At 38.4% G+C, this 25,566-nt stretch overlaps 4 protein-coding genes, 2 long non-coding RNA genes and 1 other non-coding gene across 14 annotated transcripts in view; 4 read left to right on the top strand and 3 right to left on the bottom strand.

The window, feature by feature from the left end:
• Positions 1–5,014, bottom strand: part of LOC141903549 (calcium/calmodulin-dependent protein kinase type II delta chain-like) — a 57,404-nt gene extending 52,390 nt beyond the window's left edge. For all 6 annotated transcript variants that reach the window (XM_074791706.1, XM_074791708.1, XM_074791710.1 and 3 more), the window contains exons 1-2: positions 4,895–5,014; positions 3,581–3,675 (exon numbers count right to left, since the gene is read on the bottom strand). In XM_074791706.1, coding sequence (XP_074647807.1) covers positions 3,581–3,675; positions 4,895–4,965 — 166 coding nt within the window. In that variant the 5' untranslated portion in view covers positions 4,966–5,014. The remainder of the gene's footprint in view (positions 1–3,580; positions 3,676–4,894) is intronic.
• LOC141903555 (uncharacterized) lies at positions 1,833–4,409 on the top strand. Its single transcript, XR_012619082.1, has 3 exons — positions 1,833–1,856; positions 3,885–3,967; positions 4,366–4,409. It is a non-coding gene; the product is annotated as an uncharacterized LOC141903555 (long non-coding RNA).
• Positions 4,407–5,063, top strand: LOC141903552 (uncharacterized). The gene is made up of 3 exons (XR_012619079.1): positions 4,407–4,518; positions 4,602–4,793; positions 4,915–5,063. It is a non-coding gene; the product is annotated as an uncharacterized LOC141903552 (long non-coding RNA).
• Positions 5,064–6,403: 1,340 nt separating this feature from the next.
• On the bottom strand, positions 6,404–8,230 carry LOC141903343 (neuronal acetylcholine receptor subunit beta-4-like). The gene is made up of 5 exons (XM_074791447.1): positions 8,110–8,230; positions 7,631–7,770; positions 7,437–7,481; positions 7,142–7,251; positions 6,404–6,956 (listed from the first exon to the last, which is right to left on the bottom strand). The coding sequence occupies exons 1-5, from the start codon at positions 8,228–8,230 to the stop codon at positions 6,404–6,406; spliced, it is 969 nt and encodes a 322-aa protein (XP_074647548.1).
• An 851-nt stretch (positions 8,231–9,081) lies between these two features.
• Positions 9,082–11,028, bottom strand: LOC141903342 (neuronal acetylcholine receptor subunit alpha-9-like). Its single transcript, XM_074791446.1, has 5 exons — positions 11,002–11,028; positions 10,659–10,703; positions 10,454–10,563; positions 9,746–10,284; positions 9,082–9,611 (listed from the first exon to the last, which is right to left on the bottom strand). Exons 1-5 carry the CDS (start codon positions 11,026–11,028, stop codon positions 9,082–9,084), a joined length of 1,251 nt encoding a protein of 416 aa, XP_074647547.1.
• Positions 11,029–11,838: 810 nt separating this feature from the next.
• On the top strand, positions 11,839–11,910 carry Trnag-ucc (transfer RNA glycine (anticodon UCC)). The gene has a single exon. It is a non-coding gene; the product is annotated as a tRNA-Gly (tRNA).
• Positions 11,911–12,606: 696 nt separating this feature from the next.
• On the top strand, positions 12,607–24,533 carry LOC141903548 (uncharacterized). 3 transcript variants are annotated; one of them, XM_074791703.1, is made up of 7 exons: positions 12,607–12,699; positions 13,757–13,908; positions 16,796–17,358; positions 19,885–20,604; positions 20,717–20,755; positions 21,200–21,607; positions 22,822–24,533. In XM_074791703.1, the coding sequence occupies exons 1-6, from the start codon at positions 12,607–12,609 to the stop codon at positions 21,601–21,603; spliced, it is 1,971 nt and encodes a 656-aa protein (XP_074647804.1). In that variant the 3' UTR covers positions 21,604–21,607; positions 22,822–24,533. The 3 variants fall into 3 exon arrangements, with proteins under 3 accessions (XP_074647804.1, XP_074647805.1, XP_074647806.1); XM_074791704.1 differs by lacking the exon at positions 20,717–20,755; XM_074791705.1 differs by lacking the exons at positions 12,607–12,699; positions 13,757–13,908 and adding an exon at positions 15,747–15,841.
• The last annotated feature ends 1,033 nt before the right edge of the window (positions 24,534–25,566 follow it).

Here is a 25,566-nt window from a genome sequence, read left to right as displayed (position 1 = left end):
GCCTTGGTGATCAAAATAGATCCAAACAATAAAATCATTGGAACGCACGTTTGAGGATTTTCAGAACCAAAATCATGTATTCACAAGTTTGGATATATATCTAATATCTAATCTAGGCAGTCTAGAAGGGTTCAAGAGAAAATGAAAAACTAGTTTCCTATTTTTCTACTGGTGGCAATGAACACGACTGAAACAATTTCACTGATGTTGCTGGCTATATAGAAAGAGTATAAGGTGAATATAGGTACAAGGTCACCCAGCTCGAAAGCTCTGCTATAGTGTTATAGTTAGTCTATACTATTTTTACTTATGTCTGCTGAAGCCGTTCTAAAAATGTTTTTTAACTATTTTTGGTCGATGAATATAATACTAAAACAACGTTTTACTAATGTTTAAATCAGTGTGAATCGGAATCACTCTTCATTTCCATCGTCCTCGCGATGACATTAAAACGCTGTTTATTACCGAGAAACACCTGATCTCAAACAATTCTAGATCTTTACAGAAATTTTGATTCCCTGATTTTAACGGCCGCTGTTAAAACATCCTAAACGAATACAATACACCATTAATTATGATGTTTATGGATGGCAAACATCATTATTAAGGTCTAGGTCTACCCAGTAAATAATTATTGACTGGTAGTCTATACGAATGAGTAGTATTCAATCAGCTAAGTTATTGACCGGGGGGGGAGGGGAGAGGGGTTCATGTGTTAATTATTGATTGTTGATCAGTTGTATTATCATACATGATAACAGGCACCAGTGAGTATGTGTAAGTATTCATCAGTTCTACGTATCAATTATAACTACAATATCTGTGATGATTCTATAATTATTGAATCTTTAGTTCGACAGGGTCACGACTTCTGATCGTCGCCGAGTCATGACTTCTCATTGTCTGGGAGTAAAACGGACAGGATGGGAACATAATAGCAGGTTCCACAGTTGACTACAGAATTCTGTCAGATTTTAACATGTCTGCAATATGTATTTAACCGTGGATATTAAGTTCTAAAATCCGACCTCTAGTCAATTTAATGATTATATCAGATAGCAATTAGAAATTATAATAGTGGAATTATCTTATAGATTTGTCAAGTGTTCAGGCCACACCTAAGATTAGCATAGCTGAGTGATCCTGGAATCTGATTGGTTAAGAGCTGGTGATCAGATATATGCAAATAACCCATATTTAGGGTTAAAATATAGCTGACCAAACCTAGCTCGTGATTGGTCTAGAGCTGGTCACCTGGTATAAACAAACATAGATTGCAGAGTAAGTCCAACCCTAGCTTATGACTGGTCATCACTTACATGCAAATAATCTGCATGGCTAACCCTAACCCCTGATTGCTCAAGATCAGGTCACCTGAACCAAACAGGCTTCAGCTGACTGTGATAGAGTAGTCAGTTGTGAACAGAATGTCATAATCCCAGATGGCAGTATTGAAGATGAGGCCTGATCATCCATTTCGCTCAATTCATAATATAGAATTAATGTAAGTATATGAAGATTTTAGTGATCATAATTTTCACAATAAGGTTATAGAATTGGTAGAGAAACAGTCGAATGAACCTCACTGTTTGAGGCAGATATCGAAAAAAAAAACCCCCCATTAAAATATAATTCACCTCGGTTAAAATAGAGTAGAAATAGCAGCAGCAGCGACTGCAGCAGCAGCCGGGCAGCACTGAAGCCTATTGTACGACACCTCACAAGTATGTCTGCCAGTACAAAGCCTGTCGTTACTATGGAAACGAACACTAATTCATGTGACAGGCAATGGAGTCAACTGACGGTACACTCGTTGGCACACTCGTGAGTAGCAGTACAGCGAGGAGTAAAGACAGGTAAAACAGGGATATATTAAAACAACAACCATTTCTGCCCATAGATCTATAGATGGGTAACGGGAAGCTGGATCGGGGGCATACATACTTTATATCTCCTCAGAGGTGAATTCAAATTTCCACGACTATTTTCTGAATCAGATATTTTCCACCGAACGAACGTCGTCGCAGTATATAATAATCTTTCTTTTTTCCTCTCACCGCAGAGAGAGAGAGAGAGAGAGAGAGAGAGAGGAAGAAGAGAGAAAACTCGAGACTCGTTATCATATGTAAATTTGTTTGCGTTAATCGTGAAAGGTTGTACCATCAAACATAAACAGAGATACAAGAAATTATTTGCAGCTCGAGATGTTTGGTTTGCGAGCTGAAGTTATAATGAACATGTTATAGTATAGAAACACGCGGTACATTAACACGCGTTCATAGAAACATGTTAAATCATACCTTCTGAATCCCCCCCCCCTACCCCTAAAAATAATTGTATCGAAAAATTACGAAAATGTGCATTATTTCCTACCATCGATAAACCGCTGGTAGCTTTCTAGGTCGAGTAAACCATGAAAAAAAGAAAGCACTAACTCGACAAATCAATAACTTCAGATGAAAATATCTTTAAAAAAATCGAGTTGTTTTTTGTTGTTTGAGAGTGAAAAACACGACGAGCTCCTGACGTAGATCAATGACGTGAATCTGAGTGACGTTGATCACGTAAGGTCACGAAGGATCGTTTCAGATATTATCTACATCAAAAGGCTATTTTCCTATGAAACTAACGAACTCTAATTTGAAGGTTATTAACAGTATTTTGTACATTACAGGGGCTGGGTTTATTGAATTCTGTCGAGGTCGAGATGTTGAGGTCGGATTATTACTAATATTCCATTCTGTAAACCTGATTGTTTTTCCTATCTAACTAATTCAGTAGACCGGGGTAGACCGGGGTAGACTATAACGAGGTCTCTCACTCGTCAGTCACACAGTGGTGATATAATGCCACAAAAGCCTGCGTATGAAATCAATAGCTTTTAAAGCAACCTGTGAAGCCTAGTCTGTCTCTCGTAGTGTAGTAATATCTATCAGTGATAAAGGCTAGTGTAATACGTGTTATTTGATAGCAGAAAATCATTCTACTTGTCATCACAAGGGAGGGGCATGTCTGTAGTGTATCCCTCTCACCCTGGGAACTCTCCCACTCCGGACCACTCGCTCTCACACCGGACCACTCTCTCCCACTCCGGACCAGTCTCTCCCACTCGGACCACTCGCTCTCACTCCGGACCACTCTCTCTCACCTTGACCACTCTCACTCCGGACCACTCTCTCCCACTCCGGACCAGTCTCTCCCACTCCGGACCAGTCTCTCCCACCTGGACCACTCTCTCTCAATCCGGACCACTCTCACTCCAGACAACTTTCTCCCACTCCGGATCACTCTCTCACCCCGGACCACTCTCAATCCGGACCACTCTCTCACTCCGGACCAGTCTCTCTCACTGAGGACCACTCTCACTCACTCCTGACCACTCTCACTCACTCCAGACCACTTTCTCCCACTCCGGACCACTCTCCCACTCCGGACCACTCTCAATCCAGACCAGTCTCTCACCGAGGACCACTCTCACTCACTCCTGACCACTCTCTCTTAATCCAGACCACTCTCTCTCAATCCGGACCACTCTCTCATTTCGGACCACTCTCTCTCACCCTCTCTCTTTTCTACTCACCTCTCGCTGATAATTTCTTTGTATTTATTATTTTAGCCGCAAATTCTAATCCACTGTTTTTTTGTACACATCTTCGAACTATAGAAAATGCACCTCTGAAAAAAATAATGCAATAATTTTTTCAATAAAATATCCTTCCACCATTTTTCAAATATTTACTCAACATAGAGAGGGTATCAAAACATTTTCGTTTGATGCCAGTGAGCTGATTGATAGTCATCGTTTAAGGGGTCAAGGAAAGGTTACAAGGATGTAATTTGGACTTCGATATAGCCTAAATTCTTTAAATGTTTGTATATTTCAGATCAACACTGCAGAGATGGGATGTTAGTTTCCTGTTGGGTCTACAGATAAAAGAAGGTCACAGAAATTAGACCACAGTTCCAGGTAGGCCTACTTATAACGACAATGCTTTCATACCCTACTACAATACAAGCATCAGTTGAGATAAAAACCTTCAGAAATTAAGTTTTACATGTTAACAAATAGGCCTAAGCTCTACAATGTTGCTGGTGGGTGTGATCGCGCGAGGGAGTCTGACCAATTGAATGTCATAGTTATTAATGAAAATTGGCCTTTTACAACTAAATCAAGATTATCCATCCTCAACTCAGCATCAGTACCATATCCTTATCAAATCTATCAGCTGCAATATCACTACCACCATCTCTCTCTTACTATCCTAACTCAGCATCTGTGTCATGACTATCTGGACCATTAGCCGACTGATTTCAGGCGATCAGTTCACTCTGTATATGACAGACCATCCATATCCTTACTTCCAGTATCCGGACCAACCTGACTGTATCCGCACAATCAGCTGTCTACTGTATCCACACAGTCAACTCACTGTATCCTGATCCAGCAATTCACAATAAAAAATGAATGACCTGAAGCAGCCTCATCATCAACTCTTCTTCTGTTAACTTTGGTTCCAGGTAACATACATACCTGTCACAACAATACACACATTATTCCAAAAATATCAACGTCTTCATGTTTCGCATGTTTTGTCTTTCAGCTGAAGCAGCAGCAGCAGCAGCTGCATTAGAGTATACGCACAAAAAACAACCATCTGAATATATTCCGCAAATATCGAGAACTGCTCTGACCATAACAGGGGCTGCAGCATCATCATCAGCTGCAGTAGCATCAATAAAAACACTACGTACCAACAGAGTGAACACCGGTCAGGTACACTGTGTGTGTAGTGGTAGGTGTCAAATAATGGCTGAGTAGTGACGGGTGACGACGGTGTCGAACCCACCCATCACTCCATCCCTCACCCGACACAGCTTCAATCTTTATACTCACTTTCCTAACTCTTCTTTCAGGTCATATAAATCATTAAACCTAGCATTAGTTGTAATAGTCGTAGTAGCCATCTTGAAATCCGTCAAAATGATGCTCGTCGATTATCTCGTCTATTCGCGGATGTTGCGAGATTCTCCGGTATCTGGATAGTTCGTTGAATTGCCACTGATAGCGCCATTGTACGGTAAGAGATGCAATTTATACGGCTTTGCGGGCCAACAACGGCAACTCGGTACAATCATTATCAAACTGAGGGCTGATTGCTTGTGTACTCTTTCCTGGTAACTTGATATTGAAGACTTTGCAAATATTTATTTTTGAGTGGCTTCTACAGATTTTATGTATATATGCTAAAAGAAAAAGAAGCTCTATGTTCTTTGCATTATATTCTAACTGGCCGAACTACAAACAAACCGCCATCAATTTTACTAGTAATAATAATCTTTATTCACAAAAGTAATTATACTCGGATATAACATTAGAAATTCGACATCAATTTCCCAGTAAGCGTTTTGAAACTGTGTAGGGCCACAAGAAACAATATCGGTCTCTTTTCCAATGCGCTTTTAAAGAGTTGAGTTAGTCCCGATGCGCGGCAACGAAATTCATTTAAAAACTCTTACAAAACGTTTAACTTGGAAATAAGTTTATTTCCCAACGTAATTTTTGCATGATTAATTTCAATAAGATTCTCCAATGGTATCATTTAAATCAATATTTGCAAGATTTTCTCATTAATTCATATATTTTACAGTTAGCTGCGAAAGAGTGAGGGCGCCGCAGTGCGGACGAACAATTGTCTCAACATTGCTTCCTCGTTAAAAAGTACGTCAGACTATTTTCTATTTCTATTGGTGAACTATTGCTGCAAGACAGCCAACCACTACCGCTAGATTTAGAAAGGTGTAAAACAACAGAAAAATTCTATCCATAATTCTAGAAAGAACTCTCCATTCATTGGCCGTCGCGGTAAATGTTTGGCTTGAGACATTATCCTGCGTGCGTGACGGCTGCTGAGTGTTTGTCAGCGCATCTATGCCATTCTGATTACCCTCATTTTTACGACTGATCGATTCCATTTCAATTTCACTAAATCTTTCGTCTTCAGTATCGCCTGATAGTTTTCTGTTTTCTTTATAGTTGAGAGTCTGGACGAGTTGTCGACCGCAGACGATTGGCGCGAGAAATTCGAAGAAGACATTTCGCACGCATTCGGGGACACTTCCGGCCGCGGTTCCTACGTCGTGCTGTTGGTGAACGTTCAATGCAACCACAGCCAATATTATTGACAATATTGTCATCAACGTGAGAAATGTAACATAGATAACTGAAAAATAGAAAAAATATTCGTTGATTTGTAAATTATCATTCGTGGTTGTTGTTTTTTCTTATCTTAAAAATTTTCCTTAATTCTTTGATTAACTTGAGTTTTGCATTTCTTATATACACCCACCACACATGCCGAGAACGAAACAGGGGTTTGAATTAGATGATATCAGATATCAATTCTCAGAACTGACCTAATATCGGAGTTTGATCGGAGGATTTCGGCATGATATTCACTATCAACAGTTGGAACACGGAAAATGCAACCAATGACGTCATTCCTAACGATATCTTCTCCCCTGATTCGGGCGGCAGGTAAAATATCATTAGAACCAATAGCGATAATAAAATCAAAGGTACGATTATGTTTAGAATGTAATATAACGGTTTACGGGCGATTTTCACGTTGAATATGACGTAACTCCAATTGTTGTTATTTTCGCCGTATGTTTTCACGGCCGCATGAGCAGACGTACTCAGTAGCGACCATTCTCCACTCGGCTTCAATCGCGCGATGTCTATCGTGTCGGACATAGAGGTCAGCCTTAATTCCCTGTAACTGTACGAACCGGATTCGAACTCAAATTCGCAGTATTGTTTATCGAATGGGAAGTATGTCATGTCCAGTTGACAGCTGACTTGGTAGAGAGCGATGGGCCACCACTGCACGGTACCGTCACTTGTTACAACCAGATTGTATTCAATATCTCGTGATAAATCATTTACACCAGTGTTGCTGTTTAAAAGAAAACGACACCAAGGAGATGACTTGAATTCTTATTGAGTTTCGATTGAACGCATTCCCGATTAGAAACTCTCTACCGGCCGCTTCTACCAGGTTAACTGGATCATGAGACCAATCGAAACCTGCCTCAATTTTTTGATTCAATTTCACAGATATTTCTACTACATGTTACTTACCTATTCATGCTGAAGATATCTGGTATCCATAGATATTTCGACTTTATTCCCAATCGAGAAACACCGTCGCATTCTTGATCTGTCCATCCAATACTATCGTCTCTCCATCTCTAGAAATCAGAAATCACAAACAGCTTACCAAATAGAATTGAAATACGTTTGTTTATAAATGAGATCTAAACTAACTGAGCTATCGCTTGCTTCGTCATTCCTTCCAACCTAACTCTACATGATAGGCGAAATAAGGACAAATTTCCAAATATCTGATAATAAACATTCATTAGATTTTACTCACAATAGATAAATAACCAGCTACTGTAATCGACTGTTTTTCGTTTTCCTACAAAGAAACTGAAGATTACAGACATTTCTGATTTTGAAAGAATTATTATTCAAAATGGCCGTCAAGTGCGACTTTTAACTTCGGTCAGCCACTTGTGCCTGACGGTCAATATGACACGTCATATTCAAGTAGTGAGATTGGCCTACCACACGGATCAGATTCGTCACGCCCATACTGATATTGATATGTATGTATTCCGAGGAGTTAGTGACCGGTCTAGCTTGTGTATTCCGAGGCCGAGACAACACTTTATCAATACACGCCTCTTCAGCAGATACATGACTACCTGAAATAGCGATGCGATTATGAATTTGCATTAACACCTCGAAAATAGTGGGATGGAACAATAGTGTCGGAGGTGCTTTCCGAAAAAAAAAACAGGTGGTGACTTGAACTGACGTATGAAGTAATAAAGAGTTTAGTCGTAGTTTATACTGCCATGCTTGAACAAATGTCTAGAGATGTTCTCTGAATGCTAAGAGAGATAGATATAGAGTCAATATCGCGTATATCAAAAATTCATAAAGACTAGTCTTTTTTGTGTATATGAAATACGTTTAATGACGCCAATTCGTTTTTTTTTGTAATATGATAAGATAGAACAAGAGACATTTAGAGAACTTACGACTCGCCTCGGTGACATCTGAAACACACTGCAACAGAATCAAAGTCATTGGTAGCCAACGCGGTCCAAGTTGACCCGGAACGGACGAGAATTTGCCGTGTTTATTTTCCCGTTCGGTCATTTTAATGTTGAATCGTGAATCCTCGTGTGAAACATAAAAAAATGTGTGTTACTGATGTAAATTACGGCATCATATCCATCACACCCGAGGAAACTAATTGAATACAAATACTGACAAAACTAATATGCACAGATCGGTTTGTAATACCGATACAATACAGCCATTCAAATGGTTTTATGGTTTTTCGTGTATTTTCTGTATCTAAATGACTATTTCGCATAGAATACACACTTTTTGTTCAACAAATACTCATCATAGGCGTGACAGATCTAATGGGACCCGTGCAGGGGCATTTCAATAGAAAACACGCGAGCTAGTGACAGAGTCAACGATTAGAGCTGTTGAGAGAAATCACGAGGGTTCTAATGACTTCTCGATCAAAATGCGTCCGATTCCATTTATCACCACAGATAATAAAGAAACTCAAAAGAGTCATTTTATATCACCGTGTATATGTATATATTTATTTCAGGACTGGTTGTACAGAGATGTATTATCATAAAGTATTACATAAGCAAAGTTTAACACAACACACGTCTGCGCATAGGCCTACAACAGGCTAAAACACGCAACCTAAAACATCAATTTTCTTTCATTACGTTCGCTATAAAGACTTTTTTAGATCAAGACTAGACCCTTTCAGACGTTCACAATTGTCAGTTTCAATGATTAGTTTTTGAAGGAGGTGGGCTGTTATAACATGTCTAACATCGTCAGGGCGTTAGTGGTCAATTCGTTTTCTCAATGAAATATCTATACATTGAACACACATGAAGCCTACAGACGTCCAAATAAATGAAGATACAACAACCGGTTGTTAATTAAAAAGAAAGAGCCACGGTTGACACATTTCATTGTGGTGAGCTTGTAGCTGCTGTGAGGCAGCCGGCAGCTATTATGATGTTCAAAATGAAATAAACAAACATGAAAAAACGGTCCATAATCCGAGACATTAATCGCCATTCAATAGCTTTGAGTTCTAGCTCGCTGCGAGCTCGAATCCCGCCGTGTTTATCACCGAGAAATACCGACAGTTTCCGCATCGCTAAATCATACTTCATATCGTTCAGGTTTTCCACATCTTCCAATTTCAAATCGGTTTTATCGTTGACCGTTTTATTGTTGTTCGGATGATTGTTGGCGCCGTTGTTTCTCAGAATGTCCGTCTGCGGAGTGATTCTCGTGGTGTGCAGCGAACCTTGCACGAACGGCTTCACCAGTTTTTTGGCGCAAACAATCGGTGCCATACATCTAAAGACGATATTACGAGCCCAGTTCGGGACGGCTGAACCTTCGTCGTGTTGATGGTGCACGTTAAGCACTAGTACAGACACTATTGTAGATATAATTGCCATAGCCATCAGTAGCGTGACGTAAATCACTGAAATATATAACATAAGCAAAATATAGAAAATATATCCAACTTTTATACCTTGGGAAATTTCCTCCTATATTCGAAATTCAAAAATTAGCTCGTGCCGGTAAAAGAAATAAAAACGTATCTATTTTTCGCACCTAATATGGGCGTGACATTGGACGTCTTCGGCATCAGATCAGCCATCAACAGTTGGAACACTGAGAATGCCAACAGAACAGTAATTCCCAGTGAGATCTTCTCTCCAGATTCAGCCGGTAGATAGAATACCATTAAAACCAGAAATGACATCGCTACCAGCGGTAATATTATGTTCGTGACGTAGTAAGCCGACTTTCTGGCTATTTTCAAAGTGAAAACCATTTCGCTCCATTTAAAAGATGCCGAATAATATTTGATAGCAGCCTTCGCTTTGGTTCCCGTCACTCGCCATTCTCCACTGGGTTTCAGGTTCAGAAGACTAACTTTGTCGGAAGGACTGATGAATCTTAATTGGTCGTAACTGTACGACCAACTTTCAAATTCGAATTCGCAAGTTTGTACATCGAACGGAAAGAATTTCATGTCTAACTGACAACTGACTTCAAACAGATCAACAGGCCACCATCTTACAGTACCATCATTACTGACTTGCAAACGATGAGGGCTTCCTTTCGATTGGTCCATTTTACCAGTCACGCTGAAATAACAAAAAACAAAATTTCACGTTATTGTTACGTGTTAGCGGTTCTGTGGGATTACAATAGGTAGAAGATGAATCCAGTTTTTGCCTGTTTATATTTTGTTTATCTTGCTTGACATCGTTCGGATCTCGGTTTCCCGAGACTCACCAAACAAGAGAGTCCTACCTGTTCGTATTGTACAAATCGGGCAACCATAGATCTGCGGATGTTAGAAGAATTGTCGTTATGCCTCCAAAGTCTTTTGGATCCCACACAACGCTGTCATCTTTCCAAGCCTATCACAAAATATTAAAAAACGTGTGGATGTTTCACGATATCTTAACGAATGGTATCAACTTCTAACTTTTTTGTTATCCCAAATTATACTCACCATACTGAGGTATCCTGCCAGTTTAATCGTCTGTTGCTGATTGTCCTGAGAATAAACAGGTAAAAATAAACATCGTTATCATTATTATTAGCTTTGCCTTTAATTATCATTGTTATCATTCTTAGCATTATTATTATCTTATCTTAAGTTTATTAATTCCTTTTTTTAACACGGCAATCCCCCTATCAGGCACAGCCCCTACTGGATTGGGGTTGTCAAGTCCCTATATATCCATGAAATTGAAAAATTATGTTTATAATGTTGTACATATTATAAGTTAATAAATCATCATTATCGATATCGTCTATTGAAACAAATAATTCAGTTATTCAGGGATATATACCACTTTAAGAAGGTTCATGGCGGACATGGTGGTGTTGAGGTGTAAGTAATCTGACGAGTTAGCGATAGGTCTGGCCTGTTTGTTCCTAGCGCGTGTCATTATCGCCTCTGTACAAGCTTCTTCGAATGAGAAAGTACCTACGAAATTGACAAGAAAAAGTGAAAAAAATTAAGCACTTAAAAGAAATATATACTAAACTTCGATATGACACTTACGATTTTGACATTCGACGAAAATACTCCAACACAAAATAATAGACAATACACAGAAGATTCGTGCGATTTTCGAAGCCATGAAAATTCGTTTTATTCCAAAATATCATATGGGTGATCGAGAAACTCGATAAATATATACCCGCTACTCAAAATGTTAGTCGAATGTTCGAGTCTCAGTCTATTATGCTAGGGATTCATCATACGCTGTGAACGCGCATCTACCTATCAATAGCTAAAACCCGTGGAATCATCACTAATGGATTATTCAAAAGCTGATCAATTAGTCGCTTGATGTCGTTATTTTACAAAATCGTAAATGATAAATGAATGGTATTCGCATTCGCGCCCCGAATATTCAAACGAGTCCATGAATATTGAGTATGAATATTGCAACATTTTTGAAAACGTCCTTGGACTTAAACCATGCCCGCAATTAAGAAATTGATTCATAAACATTCTCATAAACAGTTCGTTATCTTATTGAATTCGAGTACGTTTTAATTCCGCCAGAGAACATCCCGACCGACAACTTACTACTAACCGGACAATCAGTCCGATCCGCAGTCCGTGCCTATGCGCTTTGTACTATAATACCTTACAATACACGCCTTGCACCAAGCGAGCGTTCGTGGTGTAAAGGTTAGCATCGTTGCCTTCCAAGCAATGGATCCGGGTTCGATTCCCGGCGAACGCACGATAATTTTTTTTCTTTCCATTAGTCATTCGAAGATTTTTATTGATATGATTAGACCCTTGATTGCTACAATAACTTAGTAAATCATTTTTAATTCCACAAATTCTCGCAAAATTCTTATCCTTATATACACGATCAAGGGCTGTTGAAAGCGTATGACTTCAATGTTTCTAGATAAAAAAACCTTTTAGCATTTTGTTATTTTCACTTTCATTCGAATATTCGCATCATTCCTCTGATTTTCCACGTTGAATCATTTATTCTATAACTAAGGAAATTATTCAACTTATGTTGTCATTTTAGAATGAAAAGTTACGATAATTTCTAAACTATTTCTTGACCTTGAACTAAACTCTATCGAAGAAGAGAAGAAGATGAGGCGAATAGTGAATCATATTTAACAGTTCAATCAGTGTTCTCTCTCTCTCTCTCTCTCTCTCTGGTGCTCCGTCCTCTCCGCTGTCAGTGCAGGAATAAACCCCTTACTACTCGATCTACTCGGGATTCTATAACCTGCACACCGCCGATCACTCGCTCCTCGACCGCTCTATTTTACATGATTTCGTTGTTTGGTTGAACTTTCATCACACGATCTTCATCTCAGAAGCGGAATATATCTTACATGAAACTTGTATTCGTTTCTTTATTTTAAGTTTCGTCTTTTTCTTCGATCTGTTCTCGTCTGACCGCATCAGAATGGAATCGAGATTTCAGATTAAGATCACCGGCGGTGGACCGTGGGGTTTCCGAATCCAAGGTTCAGAAAATCAACCCCTTAGAATTTCTAAGGTAAGTCAGATTATTAAAAGAGAAAAATGATTTTATCTGAAAAATGGTCTTTGCTGTTGAACTGTTTTCGAATATCCACCAAATACGTATCAGATCTTTTTTCTTTTGAACCAATGAAACATAACTATTGTAATTCATAGAACTAGAGCCTAATTTCAAATCATAATTCAACTATTTTCAAGTCGAATGAAGCATCAATGCATTTGAAATATCTGTGGTACTGATTCATTCCCATAGTCTGAAATCTTTCTCAAGACCTTTTTGTCATCAAAAACTAAGTGTATCTATAATTTTACGGATCCATCGTCGTATATACTAAACTTATATGAAAGTTTCAAAATATTTCGTTTGCATACCTATGAATAGAGTTGAGTTACTAACTAACTAACACATTATTATTAGACGCTGAATTATCTGCAATAGATTCTAAATCCGCCAGTACCATGTGTGCGTGTTTTTCTGACTCTATAGTGGTAAGTGTATATAGTAGATATACCAACTGGTAGGTGTCTATACCCTGGGTATATAGTGACTATGATTTCTACCACAACTGCCATTATCACAATGAGTATATAACTCAAATTAATATGAACAATTCATGTTTTACACTCAGCGCATACACACATTAGGAATAGTTCTAGAGTTCAAAACTTAGCTTAAAACATATGAAATTCACAATTGATGATATTCAGTCGAAGTATAATAGTTTATTATACATGTATGATATTATAACCAAAAATATTTAGAAAATATGATGCTGTCAACTTCTCTGGTTGTGTATCATCATAATGTGACCTCAAACCAGTTTCGGACAGGAATGACAATGGGCCAATGCTAATGTTACGTGATGAAACGATTGGCTTCACGCCACGTCATTAACACGAGAATTTCACGATGTTAAAAATTCAAGCCGTACTCTTTGACGGCCATACAGTGAATCTTTCTAATTTCGCCAACATCTCCCAAAAGATTTCAAAATCCACAAAAACCTGATAAATGTGCACGTCATTATTCAACATCTAATCGCTAGAGCTGTATTTGTTTATATCGATTCTAGATTCGAAAAAGAAGTAAAGCTGATATCGCTGGTCTGTTAGAGGGAGATATCATACTGAGTGTCAACGGGGCAGACTTCCAGGGCGCCAGTCACGCGGCTGCTATGGAAACTGTTGAGGCTGCTGGAGATACGCTAGTGATGGATATCCTGCGGTAAGACTGACAGATCTTCCGGAAAATAATTTGGGATGAAATTCTACCATTGTACCATTCTACACACGTGAACATAATGTTTTTATACATGTTTGAAATCCAGACTGCTCAAATCTAGGTCCATTCAAATTTTGATATTTTACGGGGCCAAGATAGCTAAAACTATCGATCCAGTTGCACAGTCATGACTCAAGTCCAAAAATGGTCCTTAAATTCACTGGTCTGAAGTTATAACAGTGGCTATACGTGTAGAACTAAGACTGATCTTATCTATCGCTGTGCAACTCGCTGGGCAATTGTAACATGTTGGGGCTGTGTTGCTACTGCATGGTGGTTCCGGGGTTCCGGGGTTTTGTTGGTGCGGTTTCAAATATTTTTTGATCAGACTGTTACACTGTATACACACACCTAGTTCGTTTAAACCCGCCAGAAAATATTCTCCTCATCGTATAACCGTGTAACACACCAATCCAACATCAACACACAACCCTGAGCGGCATAAGAAAACATTATAGGATAAGCATATGATAAGTCAAAGGTATTTTGCCTTGCGTCATTTGAAGGTGGAAAAGATACGGGGATAAGAGGGGATAGCAACAGGTTGTTATATCAGGTGAATATATAGGGATTATCTTCAGACGTTTTGAGTGGATTAAAGTTGATTTCGGTGAGTTCTAATTCATTAATCCCGTTATCACGCATGACTCGAACCTTGTGATTATTGCGTAATTATATTCATCCAGTATAGGATTTTTTATCCATATTTTTCTAGAGTTTTTTGCATCACGGGAATTCTTTTTGTAGATAAGATTCTCAGCTGTTCGCAAGAAGTTATTTATGCGATAAAAGAATTCAATAATTATCAATGCGGATATTAGTATAGTACCGGTATTTGTATTCATTATAAGGTATGAATAGTGATGGATATTAAAGGCTGAACTTTCGGTCGTTTCAAAAATCTGAACCGACATCGCGTGATATGAAAAGGTTACCTTTCGAGAGATAGGGAAAATATTATTTCTGATTTAAGCTCGAGTAGATTCCTTCGCATCGCAGTTAAACTAATAGTATTTCATCAGTAAAACACCTGCGAATTATAGAGTGAGTCAGTGAAAATACACACCGTCTCAAAACCAACTCGGCCGTACTTTTATATAAATGCGATTGTATTTCAAAACAGAGAAAAATTTTATCAGTATTTGGGAGTTAAAGCCACAAGGAAAAATTTATCAAAACTCCCAATGCTAAGTTTTGAAACTTATAACCATTATGAAGGAACCACTACTACATTACTAGTCTTTAGTTGAAAACCGAATGTATCAAACAATAGTTCGATGATTGACTCTTTAGTCTTGATTTGCGACACGCTACAAATTTCTACCGCGTTCTTTGATTAATATTAGATTTTTTAAATGATGTTTGGTGAAAACCGTTCAGAAATGAACACGATGCTGATGACGATTAATCAAATTGAAAAAATGTTTTCGTCAGTGTAAAATGTCTGATATGAAGCTCGAGTGATTTCGAGGCAAATAAGAGGTTTATACAAAGCACACAAACTTTGGTGAAATTATGAAGTCCAAGGAAGATGTACTTAGACAAATACATCAATTAGCGGAAGCTGCTGAACCTATAGTTACGCAGTTAAAGCCGTCAGTGTATAAACATATAGTAATGTATTTAAATAACCTTCAACGAAAAGCGAAATGTTGGTTCATACGTGCAATAACATACACTGTACTCGCTGACGTCACAACTTAGTAAATTTCCTCCTGAGAAAAGAAGCAATTTCCTCAGGAAGAGGCTTAACGTAATTGTTACTGTTGCCACGAGAACTATATGGAAGTACTTTTACATTTTGGATGAAAGGTTTTAGTTATATAAAGTAGTTATCGAAAATGTTTGGAAGCAGTTGTTTTGGGTTCCGAAAACGGTAAGTAATATGCAACGGAAGTCTGCAGTCCGCCATCTTGAATCAGCGAATCGATACAAAAAGTGGCTCAAGTGAATCAATGAATGTCGCGGACAAACAAATTTTTCAGCCACTATCTATTTGGTTGTATTCAGTTGCTTCTTTTACGTCACGATCATGTGATACCTGTTTATTGTGAGAGTTGTAGGAGACTAAGTTGTTTACTCAAACTGATAAACGCTACTTCTTAGCAGAATTTCGCAGTATTTTCTATCCTGTATTCCATTCTTTTTATGTACAACACCTTTTTTCTGCAAACCTCTATTAAAGGATAGTTAGTTCATTAAATTTCATTCGGCGTGGTTCTTTTATTTGATAAGGTTTTGTAACCGCGTATTCAAGATTTCTCTGTCTCATAATCTTTTTCCATTGACATACTGAACTCATTGTTTTATTCTATAAAAAATGATATGTATAATCGCGTTAAAAACTGGGCTCGAATGAGATCTAACGGTCTGAAATTGAAAATGCTTTGTTCATCAATAATCGAATAGAAACAGCTGTAGTTTATTGTTATCGAGAAGCACTTATGATCAGACGAGAGTGTGTATACGTAGGTACGTGTGTATGATCACGATCATAGAATTAAACATTGAACGATTTTATAGGTGAAATTTTGATGAATGGTGAGAGCATTTTTTCTTTTTATCTAAGAATCGTATGTTTGAGGGGATTGAGGAGCGAGTTTCGAATCGATTTGTGAAATGGATATAATGCGCTCTTAGTTCATCTCTTTTTGACATTTCTTTGATATTTGGTCATCGGATAACCGTTGACGATAAACTCTGTCTGTGTTTTAAAGATCATATAGAATCCCTGAGACTACGAATGAAATAAGTCTGAATTGTTACAACAAAATTATGGAGTATATTTGTCGTAGGATTCTAAGGTTGTTGTGTATTTTACATTTTCTAGTACCGGTGATCGTCAATCACCAATCATCCAGTCTCAGGAACCGGGCGTTCAAGTGACACAGACTCGGAAGACTGTTACTGAGACGGTCAGTCGCGGCGGTGCCGTCAGAGAGACACGAACTACAACCAACACCGTAACAGAAACATCGAGACGCGACGAGCTGAATCTGTACGGGTCACCGTTACAACCTGTTTACAACGACATGAATAACCAACCAGCACCACAGCAGCAGCAAACTATCCCAGACTTCAAAGTGAAGGATAACAAATCGATCAAAGACCAAGCGGCGAAAATTCTAGAATCGAAACAAGATGACCTTCGTCTTACCGAAACGAAAGAGAACGTGGCGCCTAATTTCAAGGTGAAGAAATACGAAAAACCTGTGACTGAAGATGAACGACCGGCCTGGCAGATACCTCAACAGCCGTACGTGCCACCCGGTGAACATATCGATGACTACACCGTCATGCCTGCCACACCCGGATTGATTCCCGTTGACATGCATAAACTAACGCAAGATTCGGGAGAAACTCCTCCCGATACACCGAGCAAAATAAAGAAAAGTGAGTAGATATTCTAAACTTAGTTATACCGAATGATCTTGTCCTTCTGGGTCCGGTTTCAGAGTCGTGATCCAGCGCTATAGACCATTCCGATTCTATAACAAATCTAGCAGATATAGGGTCATATTTGATCTTTAAGTCAATTTGAGATATAAAAGTTTTTAACTATGGAACTGGACCCAACACCTGCACCGTTCTAACCATCCATTCTTCCTTTATCGAATCACCCGCAATTTCCTCTCGTTCGATTGTGAACTGACGGAAAATTCCTGAAATCAGGGAAAAAACCTCGAATGACGCATTTTATGAAGTATTTTCTTCTTATTCACATGAGATTTCAGGAATAGTTTGAGTCAGAACCAGATTTTTCCCCACAAGAACTTCAACAACTATTATCGATCTAGTGTATATCGATGATTGAGTGTTGGCCGTCGATGTATTCAGACAGCCAGATGTACCATGACGGTGATTTTAACACTTTTTTCGTATCACTATCCAAACATTTTCTTTAAAACCAAGCATGAACTTGTTTTCAGATGTCATGGCAATGGCTATTTCATCAGCTCCAAACACCAAACGAGGTATTCTACATGCGAGTGTGAATTGTAGATTTATTGTTTATTTGCTGTTTGCATATATATAATACATAATATGTATATCATAAAATAACTTGTGCAATATTTTGATCGAAAAGAAATAATTTTTAGTTTGTTATCAACAGTTTAATATCGTTGTGTAGCAGTCAACCCCCGATAAACCACCAACCCGCCTAACGTCAGGTTAGGTTTTTTTCTGTAAACATGACATATGTACTTTATTTTGGAATAGTCAGCGATGTATTGCTGAAATTGTGTTTGCTGCAGTATCCCGGGGTTTGACTGTATAGTTTTATATATTAATCGACGCTCACTATAACCTTCAAGTACGTCGCTTATTTTCTGTAACACATGCTTAATTAAAACTGGAATTTTTTCGTCAAGCTATTACACTCTTAGCAGCAGTAGACATATGTTCTATTGAATTGTAGTTAATGTGTTTTGTGCTGGAAATTTAGTTCTTCAAGTAGAAATCCTTCTTCTAAACTATTACCGTTGATTTGGAATGTTTATGAAATAGATCAGTCGTTTGATTGAACTTAAATCGAAACCAGTTTTAAGGCAATCCGTTTTTATCGAGTTCCCCTTGATTTGAACCCGTTCTGTCGACAACACTAAGAATAGTGACTACACATTGAAAAAACCAGTCACAATAACCGACAATGAATTTGAATTAAAGCTATCATCGCGCTATAGACCGGTGCCAACTGACAGTTATATACAACCGATTGTCTCAGGACAAAATGCAATAAAAATATACAATCAAGTCTTTATTGTGTGGTTTTCAGTTACACAACGCGTGTAGAAAAAGGGTAAAAGTGCGTCGCGACTGCGAGCATTTTTCATATCAAACAAACATACACAAGATTGTATATACTGCGGTCTACGTGGAAATATTTCGGTTTCTTTTTCGATTCTTCAATCGAACTTTCGATTCTCTATTCACCACTGCGGATACATAAACTCAGCAGATCTGGTAGAGGTTTAGGCTATAAGAGATGGAGCCCAGTTACCGTACAGTGAGTGGATATACCTGGTTAAGTCAGTCGTATTTACGATCGAACGGAAGAAGTTTCCATCGCGATGAAATGAAGAAGAAACGAGTTCGAAAATTTGTTTTAGATTTTACGAAATGCGAACCGGAAGTAATAATCGAGCGAACAGACGATAATGAAGAGACTCGAGATGAGGAGGCTGAGATTGAATTCGTACCAGATGAATATCGTACGAGGTTTGCGAGTAGAAAGGTTGATCTATCAGAACTGTACGATCAAAAATATGACATTTCAGAATTGTACGGATCGCTAACACCTCATAAACCCACTAATGTTGATCATTCAAGGTCGAAGGTTCTAGAATTACTGAAACCGTTTCTGTCGTCTTCGAATGAAAATTCGGTGAAGGATCCACCTGCAAAGATATCATCATTATCATCATCATCATCATCTTTATCGTCATCGCATCATGGCGATTCTGAGAAATTGGAAAGTCCAGCATTCTCGACTCAGATTGGAAAAACGACTGCACCAGTTTCTAAAAGAGACTTTGTACAACATAAAACTTACAGCAATAAACCGAATGGCAATATTCGTAGTAAAACTATCAGATTCAGTGAATCAAAGTCGGAAAGTCTTAAAAACCCCGTCTTGAAATCTATCAATAAAGCTCTGCACAGTAATGAACTCGTTGAAGCTATTCATTCTCACGATGATATTGAAGATACTCGAGAGAATAACGATAATCATTTTGATAAGCGACGAAATCCGTTTTATAGTTTGAACGGTTATTGTACTTTACCGCGAAGGAAAGCTAAGATTTTGAAACAAAAATTGGGAGGTATAGCGAACGTGTCAGCATGATAAACCCTATTGGGCTTATAAACCCTTATATTCTACCCGTCATGCTCTTATTTTTGAATTCTCCATTTCAGAGAAACTTTACGCTGATTCGGCATTTTTCAACGATCCAGCCGAGAAGTATCCGACCTTGGAGGAACAAATCGATCTTGCTCGTAAAGTCGCCCAGGTTCTGACGTCTGAAGCCACCGTCCAGAGATCGAAGGGAGCTCGCATGTTCAACAAGCGACGAGAACGCGCGGAGAAATGGGTTCATACTGCAGACGATGACGACGACGGCTGCGACGTGACACCTATTGTCATCCCGGGGAAACACTTCTCTTATACCCTGGTTATGCAGAAACCACCGAAGGTCCATTACGATCCGGATCAACCTATCGATCATTTACCTCCGAATAAAGTTAAGATTTCGGCTCAAGAACTCGAGCAAATGCGACTCCGGTCGCCGAAAGTGAATCATAGCGCGGTGGCACCTGAACAATGCTTCAACCTCGCAGCCGCTTTACACGCTTCGAAAGGTAAAGGTGGTCAGATCTTCGCTAAACGGCGGGCAAAATCGGAGAGTTGGGTCGTCGATGAGTCGAACGTACAGTCACCACCGACACCACCAACAGAGCCGCAATCACCGAAATTTGTGAATCCAATCGATGTCACCAGACCGGCGAAATCTCCGTGGGCAGCCGCGCAGGACAGCGGAGGAAGCGTCGACGCCGCTTTTGACCATCTTAACCGTCGCCATACAGTCGGTAGCGATGTATTCAATCGTCTGAAGAACGCACCAGGTCAAAATACAGGTACGACACTCTCTACAGCCGTTTACATAAATGTTTTAATATTTTCATCTATGTTAAAACATATCTGAAGGGAGGGTCATGAGTAATAGACAATATTATTGATTTATCATAGGAAAGGGTAGAGGACATCCAGGAACGACTGCAGCTGGAGGTAGAATTAAACTGTTTAATTAATCTGTTTAAACCCCTTGTGTATTTTTCTTCACTCCGCTTGTCTCACCACGGATTCACTATTTCTTCACTTGTTTGTTAAGAATCTCGTCTGTTTTATATGTCTTGTACACGTTGTGGGTCTATTTCTTGGCTATCGCGTCTTTTGGTGCTTATCTCTCCGTAACCGGTTACAGAATCAAGACCTAAGTTTATAATTGATCTAATTCATTCAGCCCCTTCTCTGCAATGCTGTTTAAGGATGTTTGATTTGAATGAATCAAATTAAATCATTTAATATTTTGAAGCGCATGTTGAGTTAATTCTGCATGTTTCATTAATTTTCAGTAATCGTCAATTCCAGTGTTGCAGATGTCGAAAACAAATCTCATTTTACATTGTCAAATCTAACATATATATCAAAAATATCTTCGCTCTATTTCAGATATTCAAATCGAAAATTGTAATCTACAAGTCCAGCCCAAAGACTCGAAGAAGTTCAAAGATTTCAATAGAAAAGCGAGAGGATGGAGTGCGATGAAAGGGCCAAGTAACGACCAAGAAAGTGTGTCCAGTCGGTCGAGTGAAAATGGCTCCGATATTTCATCTCACCAGCAACCAGCGGCCAAACCAAAACCTCAGTCATCAGCACCGAAATCGATGTATGCACAAATTCTACCGCAACGTCCACAGCAGCAGCAGCCGACACCTCGGCACCAAGCACCGTCCAGTTACGGAGGACCACCTCGTCCGGCCGGTGGAATGTACGGGGCTATACCGCCGAGACAGCCCTATCACGGCTCGCGTCCGGGTTATGTGATACCGGCTGGTGGAGGTAGCGATTTATAACCATGTAAGTGTGACCAAACTAGTGGAAATAGTGGATCTCGAGGAAGGGTCAATCAATGACTGTTCCTTTTAACCATCGACAGATGTCTCGTAAATAATCACTAGCACTTAATGATGGGAATATTTGTATTCTATCAATCAAAAAGATATTAATCATTCTACACTAGTTATCAAGGCATACATTGCCATGCAATTTAAGAAATCATGAGAAGCCTCTTAGAGATCCACCCTATTTCGATGACAATTCGAAAAAAGTTCTGCTGTATATTTCGAGTCGAGTTGGTATATATATGAAGTTGGGTATTGTGGTATGTATGTATATGTGGTATAGTCTGAACACTGATGTGTATACCATAGAACTGTTTACAAGTGAAGACATACCATAGCATTTTATACCGCAGAACTGAGTTCTATTTATACCAACGACAGACGAGGGGTGGATAAAACTACCTTTCTGTTTCAACAAGTCCTGGGGTTCATGCACAACAGTATACCAACTACGCGCTTCCCACAAAGAAATGGTTTAAGAGGAAAAATCTCCTTCAGTACAAAACATAGATATATACTGTATTTCAGCTAAGATGTATTACATAGCCTTCATCAATATTACGGAACTGCGCAGTTCGTTGAGATTTATTAGAAAACGAAAAAATAAGGAAACGAATGGAAATTAGTTTTAAGTTTAGAAACATGTTTGAAAATAAGACTTTTTTTAAGAATCATGAATATATCTTCGAATTCTCAAATCGACAAGGAAGAAAATTCCTTCTACCCGCCATTTCATTGTGTTACCGCGTTGAGGACATTTATAGAGAAAGGGCCTCTAGCCTCGTTATATAACAGTAACGTGATCTTTTGTCGGTACGTGCCAAACTGGTTTGTACCAGAACAATCCAAAACCGAAGTATTTGGTCAATCATATAGATTGCGCATGAGTGGTCCGTGGAAGGTTAGTTTGCCGTCTCGATCTGATCATGCTCTCATGACTGTGATCACTGAATATGATGATTCGTTTATACAGAGGTGCCATGACCAATAATCCATTCCAATAATAGCTTTTTTTTAAATCTTTCTTTTAATTTTGACCGATAAAAAGCTACAAATTCCAAACCCATTCCTTGAAAAAAACTCGATTAGCTTTGTAACTTGCATCATCTATTTAAACCTTTCATTCAGTAATCTCATGATGTTCAATTTTTTTTTTCTTTTCATTTTCAGGAACATTTATTCGGAATAATAAGAAATAATGTGCTTGTGATAATATTGATAATCATCAGTGTGATTGTGATTGTAAAAAAATATCTTCGGATTAGAAACAAAATGGAAATACTGATTTCTACAATAGTCGCTTATTGTGTATTCGCTGTTCTACGGATACAACGCCCTTTTCGTATCAGTTTCGTGATGCCGTTTTGTTACGTCTGGCCTTTCAAGTTCGTTCGTACGAGATACAACAATACAACAATAGAACAAGTCAACATTTACTGGACCGTTTCCAGTGAGGAAATCGTACTCTAACATTTAACGCAATTCTAGATAATGCTCTTGTATTTCGTAAAAAGTATTGGTGCTAAAACGGGACGTTTTGTTTATTAAGTTATATCAAAGTTATGAATCAAATTGTAAATTGTTAATGCTATAATTGCTGATATCAATTACTAGAATGTAGTTTGTTTATTGGTTAAGAATGATACTATATATAATTATGAATCTAATAGATGTTATATACTAAAGGCATTAGGGATGATGGTCAGTTAATTGACTAGTGTAAGCAGTTGTTTTTGTTTCATCCTATGTATGTGGACGGTATGTACAGTATATCATTATAACTAAAAGCAAAACCTGAAATTGTACAAAGTAAGTGTAAATATGGTATTTGTAAATATGAGTTGAGCGCTGAGCTGATTCTAGAGTTCGCTCTGATCCAGTTCATGGTTCAGCTCACTTAATAGTGGACACTGGAACCTGTTCGTTGTCTTCCTGATTGCTTTTTTTCTGCAGCGATGTTTTCATTTTTTTCCCCGCATACTTAATCAGCGAGAGTTGATAGAACTGGAGCTGTATCATATCTTCTATTATATATAGCCTAAGGCTCATCTGAAATGGCTGTGGATGTTCGGATGTTCTGATAGACGATGTTCTGTTCGGCGAGGAGGAAACTCGGGCGCGTATGATATCAAATTGAAAGTATATACATATAAACAATTGGATGCATATTTTCTGTAAAAAAGATACACTTGGAAAATTCGAAATATCTTCCTTCATCTCAAGGACGCTTATGATTTGATTAAGAAAATATATTTGATATCAAAATTCTAACTATGTACATGTCATATTGTCATATATAGTAAAACACTGGATTAAACCCGTTGTTCCATGGTCAAATTGTCGTGTACAGGACTGGCGTAAATTGAAGCCACTACCTTCATTACATAACGGTAACGAGACCTTTTGTCGGTACATGCCAAACTGGTTTGCGCTGAACAATCCAAATCCTACGTATTTGGTCAGTGTATAGATTGCGCTGAGTGGTGTGTGGGAGGTTTGTTTGTCGCTTCGACGTAAGGTTGACCTTACGGACTGTGGTCACATAAGATGAAGATTATGTACTAACAAGAGAGTGGTGCGATGAGACAATAATTGTGGCTTCATATCTTATTTATTACGAATTAGTAATGTTCTTTATACTGATGAGTTATAGCGAAATAATTACAATATTCTGTTTACATTTTTATCATTATGAATTATGGATAATGAAACAGAGAAATGAAATAAGAAAATCCAGTTGTGAATAATAGCTATATTAATAATGTTTTATGGCGAGCGAAGTGTGTTCCTAACATACATTCAGTGTATTATACGGTTTTGCTGCAGCTTCTTGTAAAATAATTCAAAGATTGTTGGTTTTTCGAAAGAATAAAAAGATAGTTTCTGCATTATGGTGTTTACTTTACATTATAATCCATTCTAGTGGGTATCTCCTGAAATGGGTTCAAACTTATTCCTCCCCAAACAGCAGAGCTAAAAGATACCACTTCAAACCTACGTGGACTTTCCTCAGCTTTCAGACCAATCGAAGTCCGAATCAATGGCGATCAAATTTTCCCAAACGTTGCTCTGAATTTGTGAATCATAATTTGCAAATTCCTCATAAATTGAACCCTTTACTTCATGCTGCCCTGGGGGACTTCCTCGTGACCCTCAGACGGGTGCAGTGGTATCAGGAGAGTTGGTAATCTACGATGCTATAATAGTCTGCGTACTACAGGTGGTTTCTACTGCTGAGAGCTGATGTCCGCCATATATAGCAATGAAGAATGTTATTTTTGGAACAACCGCGAAACGCTACAGCACCCCCTGGTGGTAATTACTCCAATCAAATAGATACAGACGTGTTTAAAAAAATGGCCCCTAAAGTAAAAAAAATAGTCGGTCATTGCACCAAAAATGCGAGAACGCTGGAAATTTCTAAATTCAATCTATTCTTAATGGTGACACATTTTTAAAACAACAATTCCAGAAATTACTGAAAAAGTGTAATAAATTATAGAATAATGGTTTAAATATTATTAATATTGATACAATACACTACTATTGTTGGCTCTCTGAAATATCATCATAGAATAAAACTGTCTGACTTCTCATTAATATTCTCACTTGAATTTAAACAGTTACAAGTGGTTGAATATATTGCGTGAAAACCGATAACTTAAAGCAGGACTCGTATTGTATTCAGTTCGTTCACACTTATCACTTTGACGTTTCGACAGTGGAAAATTTCGCTCTCCCGAACAAAAGGCTCCTTCATTAATTATATAATACGAGTTTTTTGCGTCAGTTTTTCCATGATTAATAGATAGGTAGAGCTGTAGATTCTAGAGAGAGAGAGAGAGAGCTGATGATGAATTCACCAGGCGACATGTGCGCTTGCGTAGCGCCATAACATACATTATTTATCACAGC

This window comes from Tubulanus polymorphus, chromosome 4 (assembly GCF_964204645.1).
Source record: "Tubulanus polymorphus chromosome 4, tnTubPoly1.2, whole genome shotgun sequence".
In the NCBI taxonomy this organism is placed as follows: Eukaryota; Metazoa; Nemertea; class Palaeonemertea; order Tubulaniformes; family Tubulanidae; genus Tubulanus; species Tubulanus polymorphus.
This window is presented reverse-complemented; position numbering and strand designations above follow the sequence as displayed.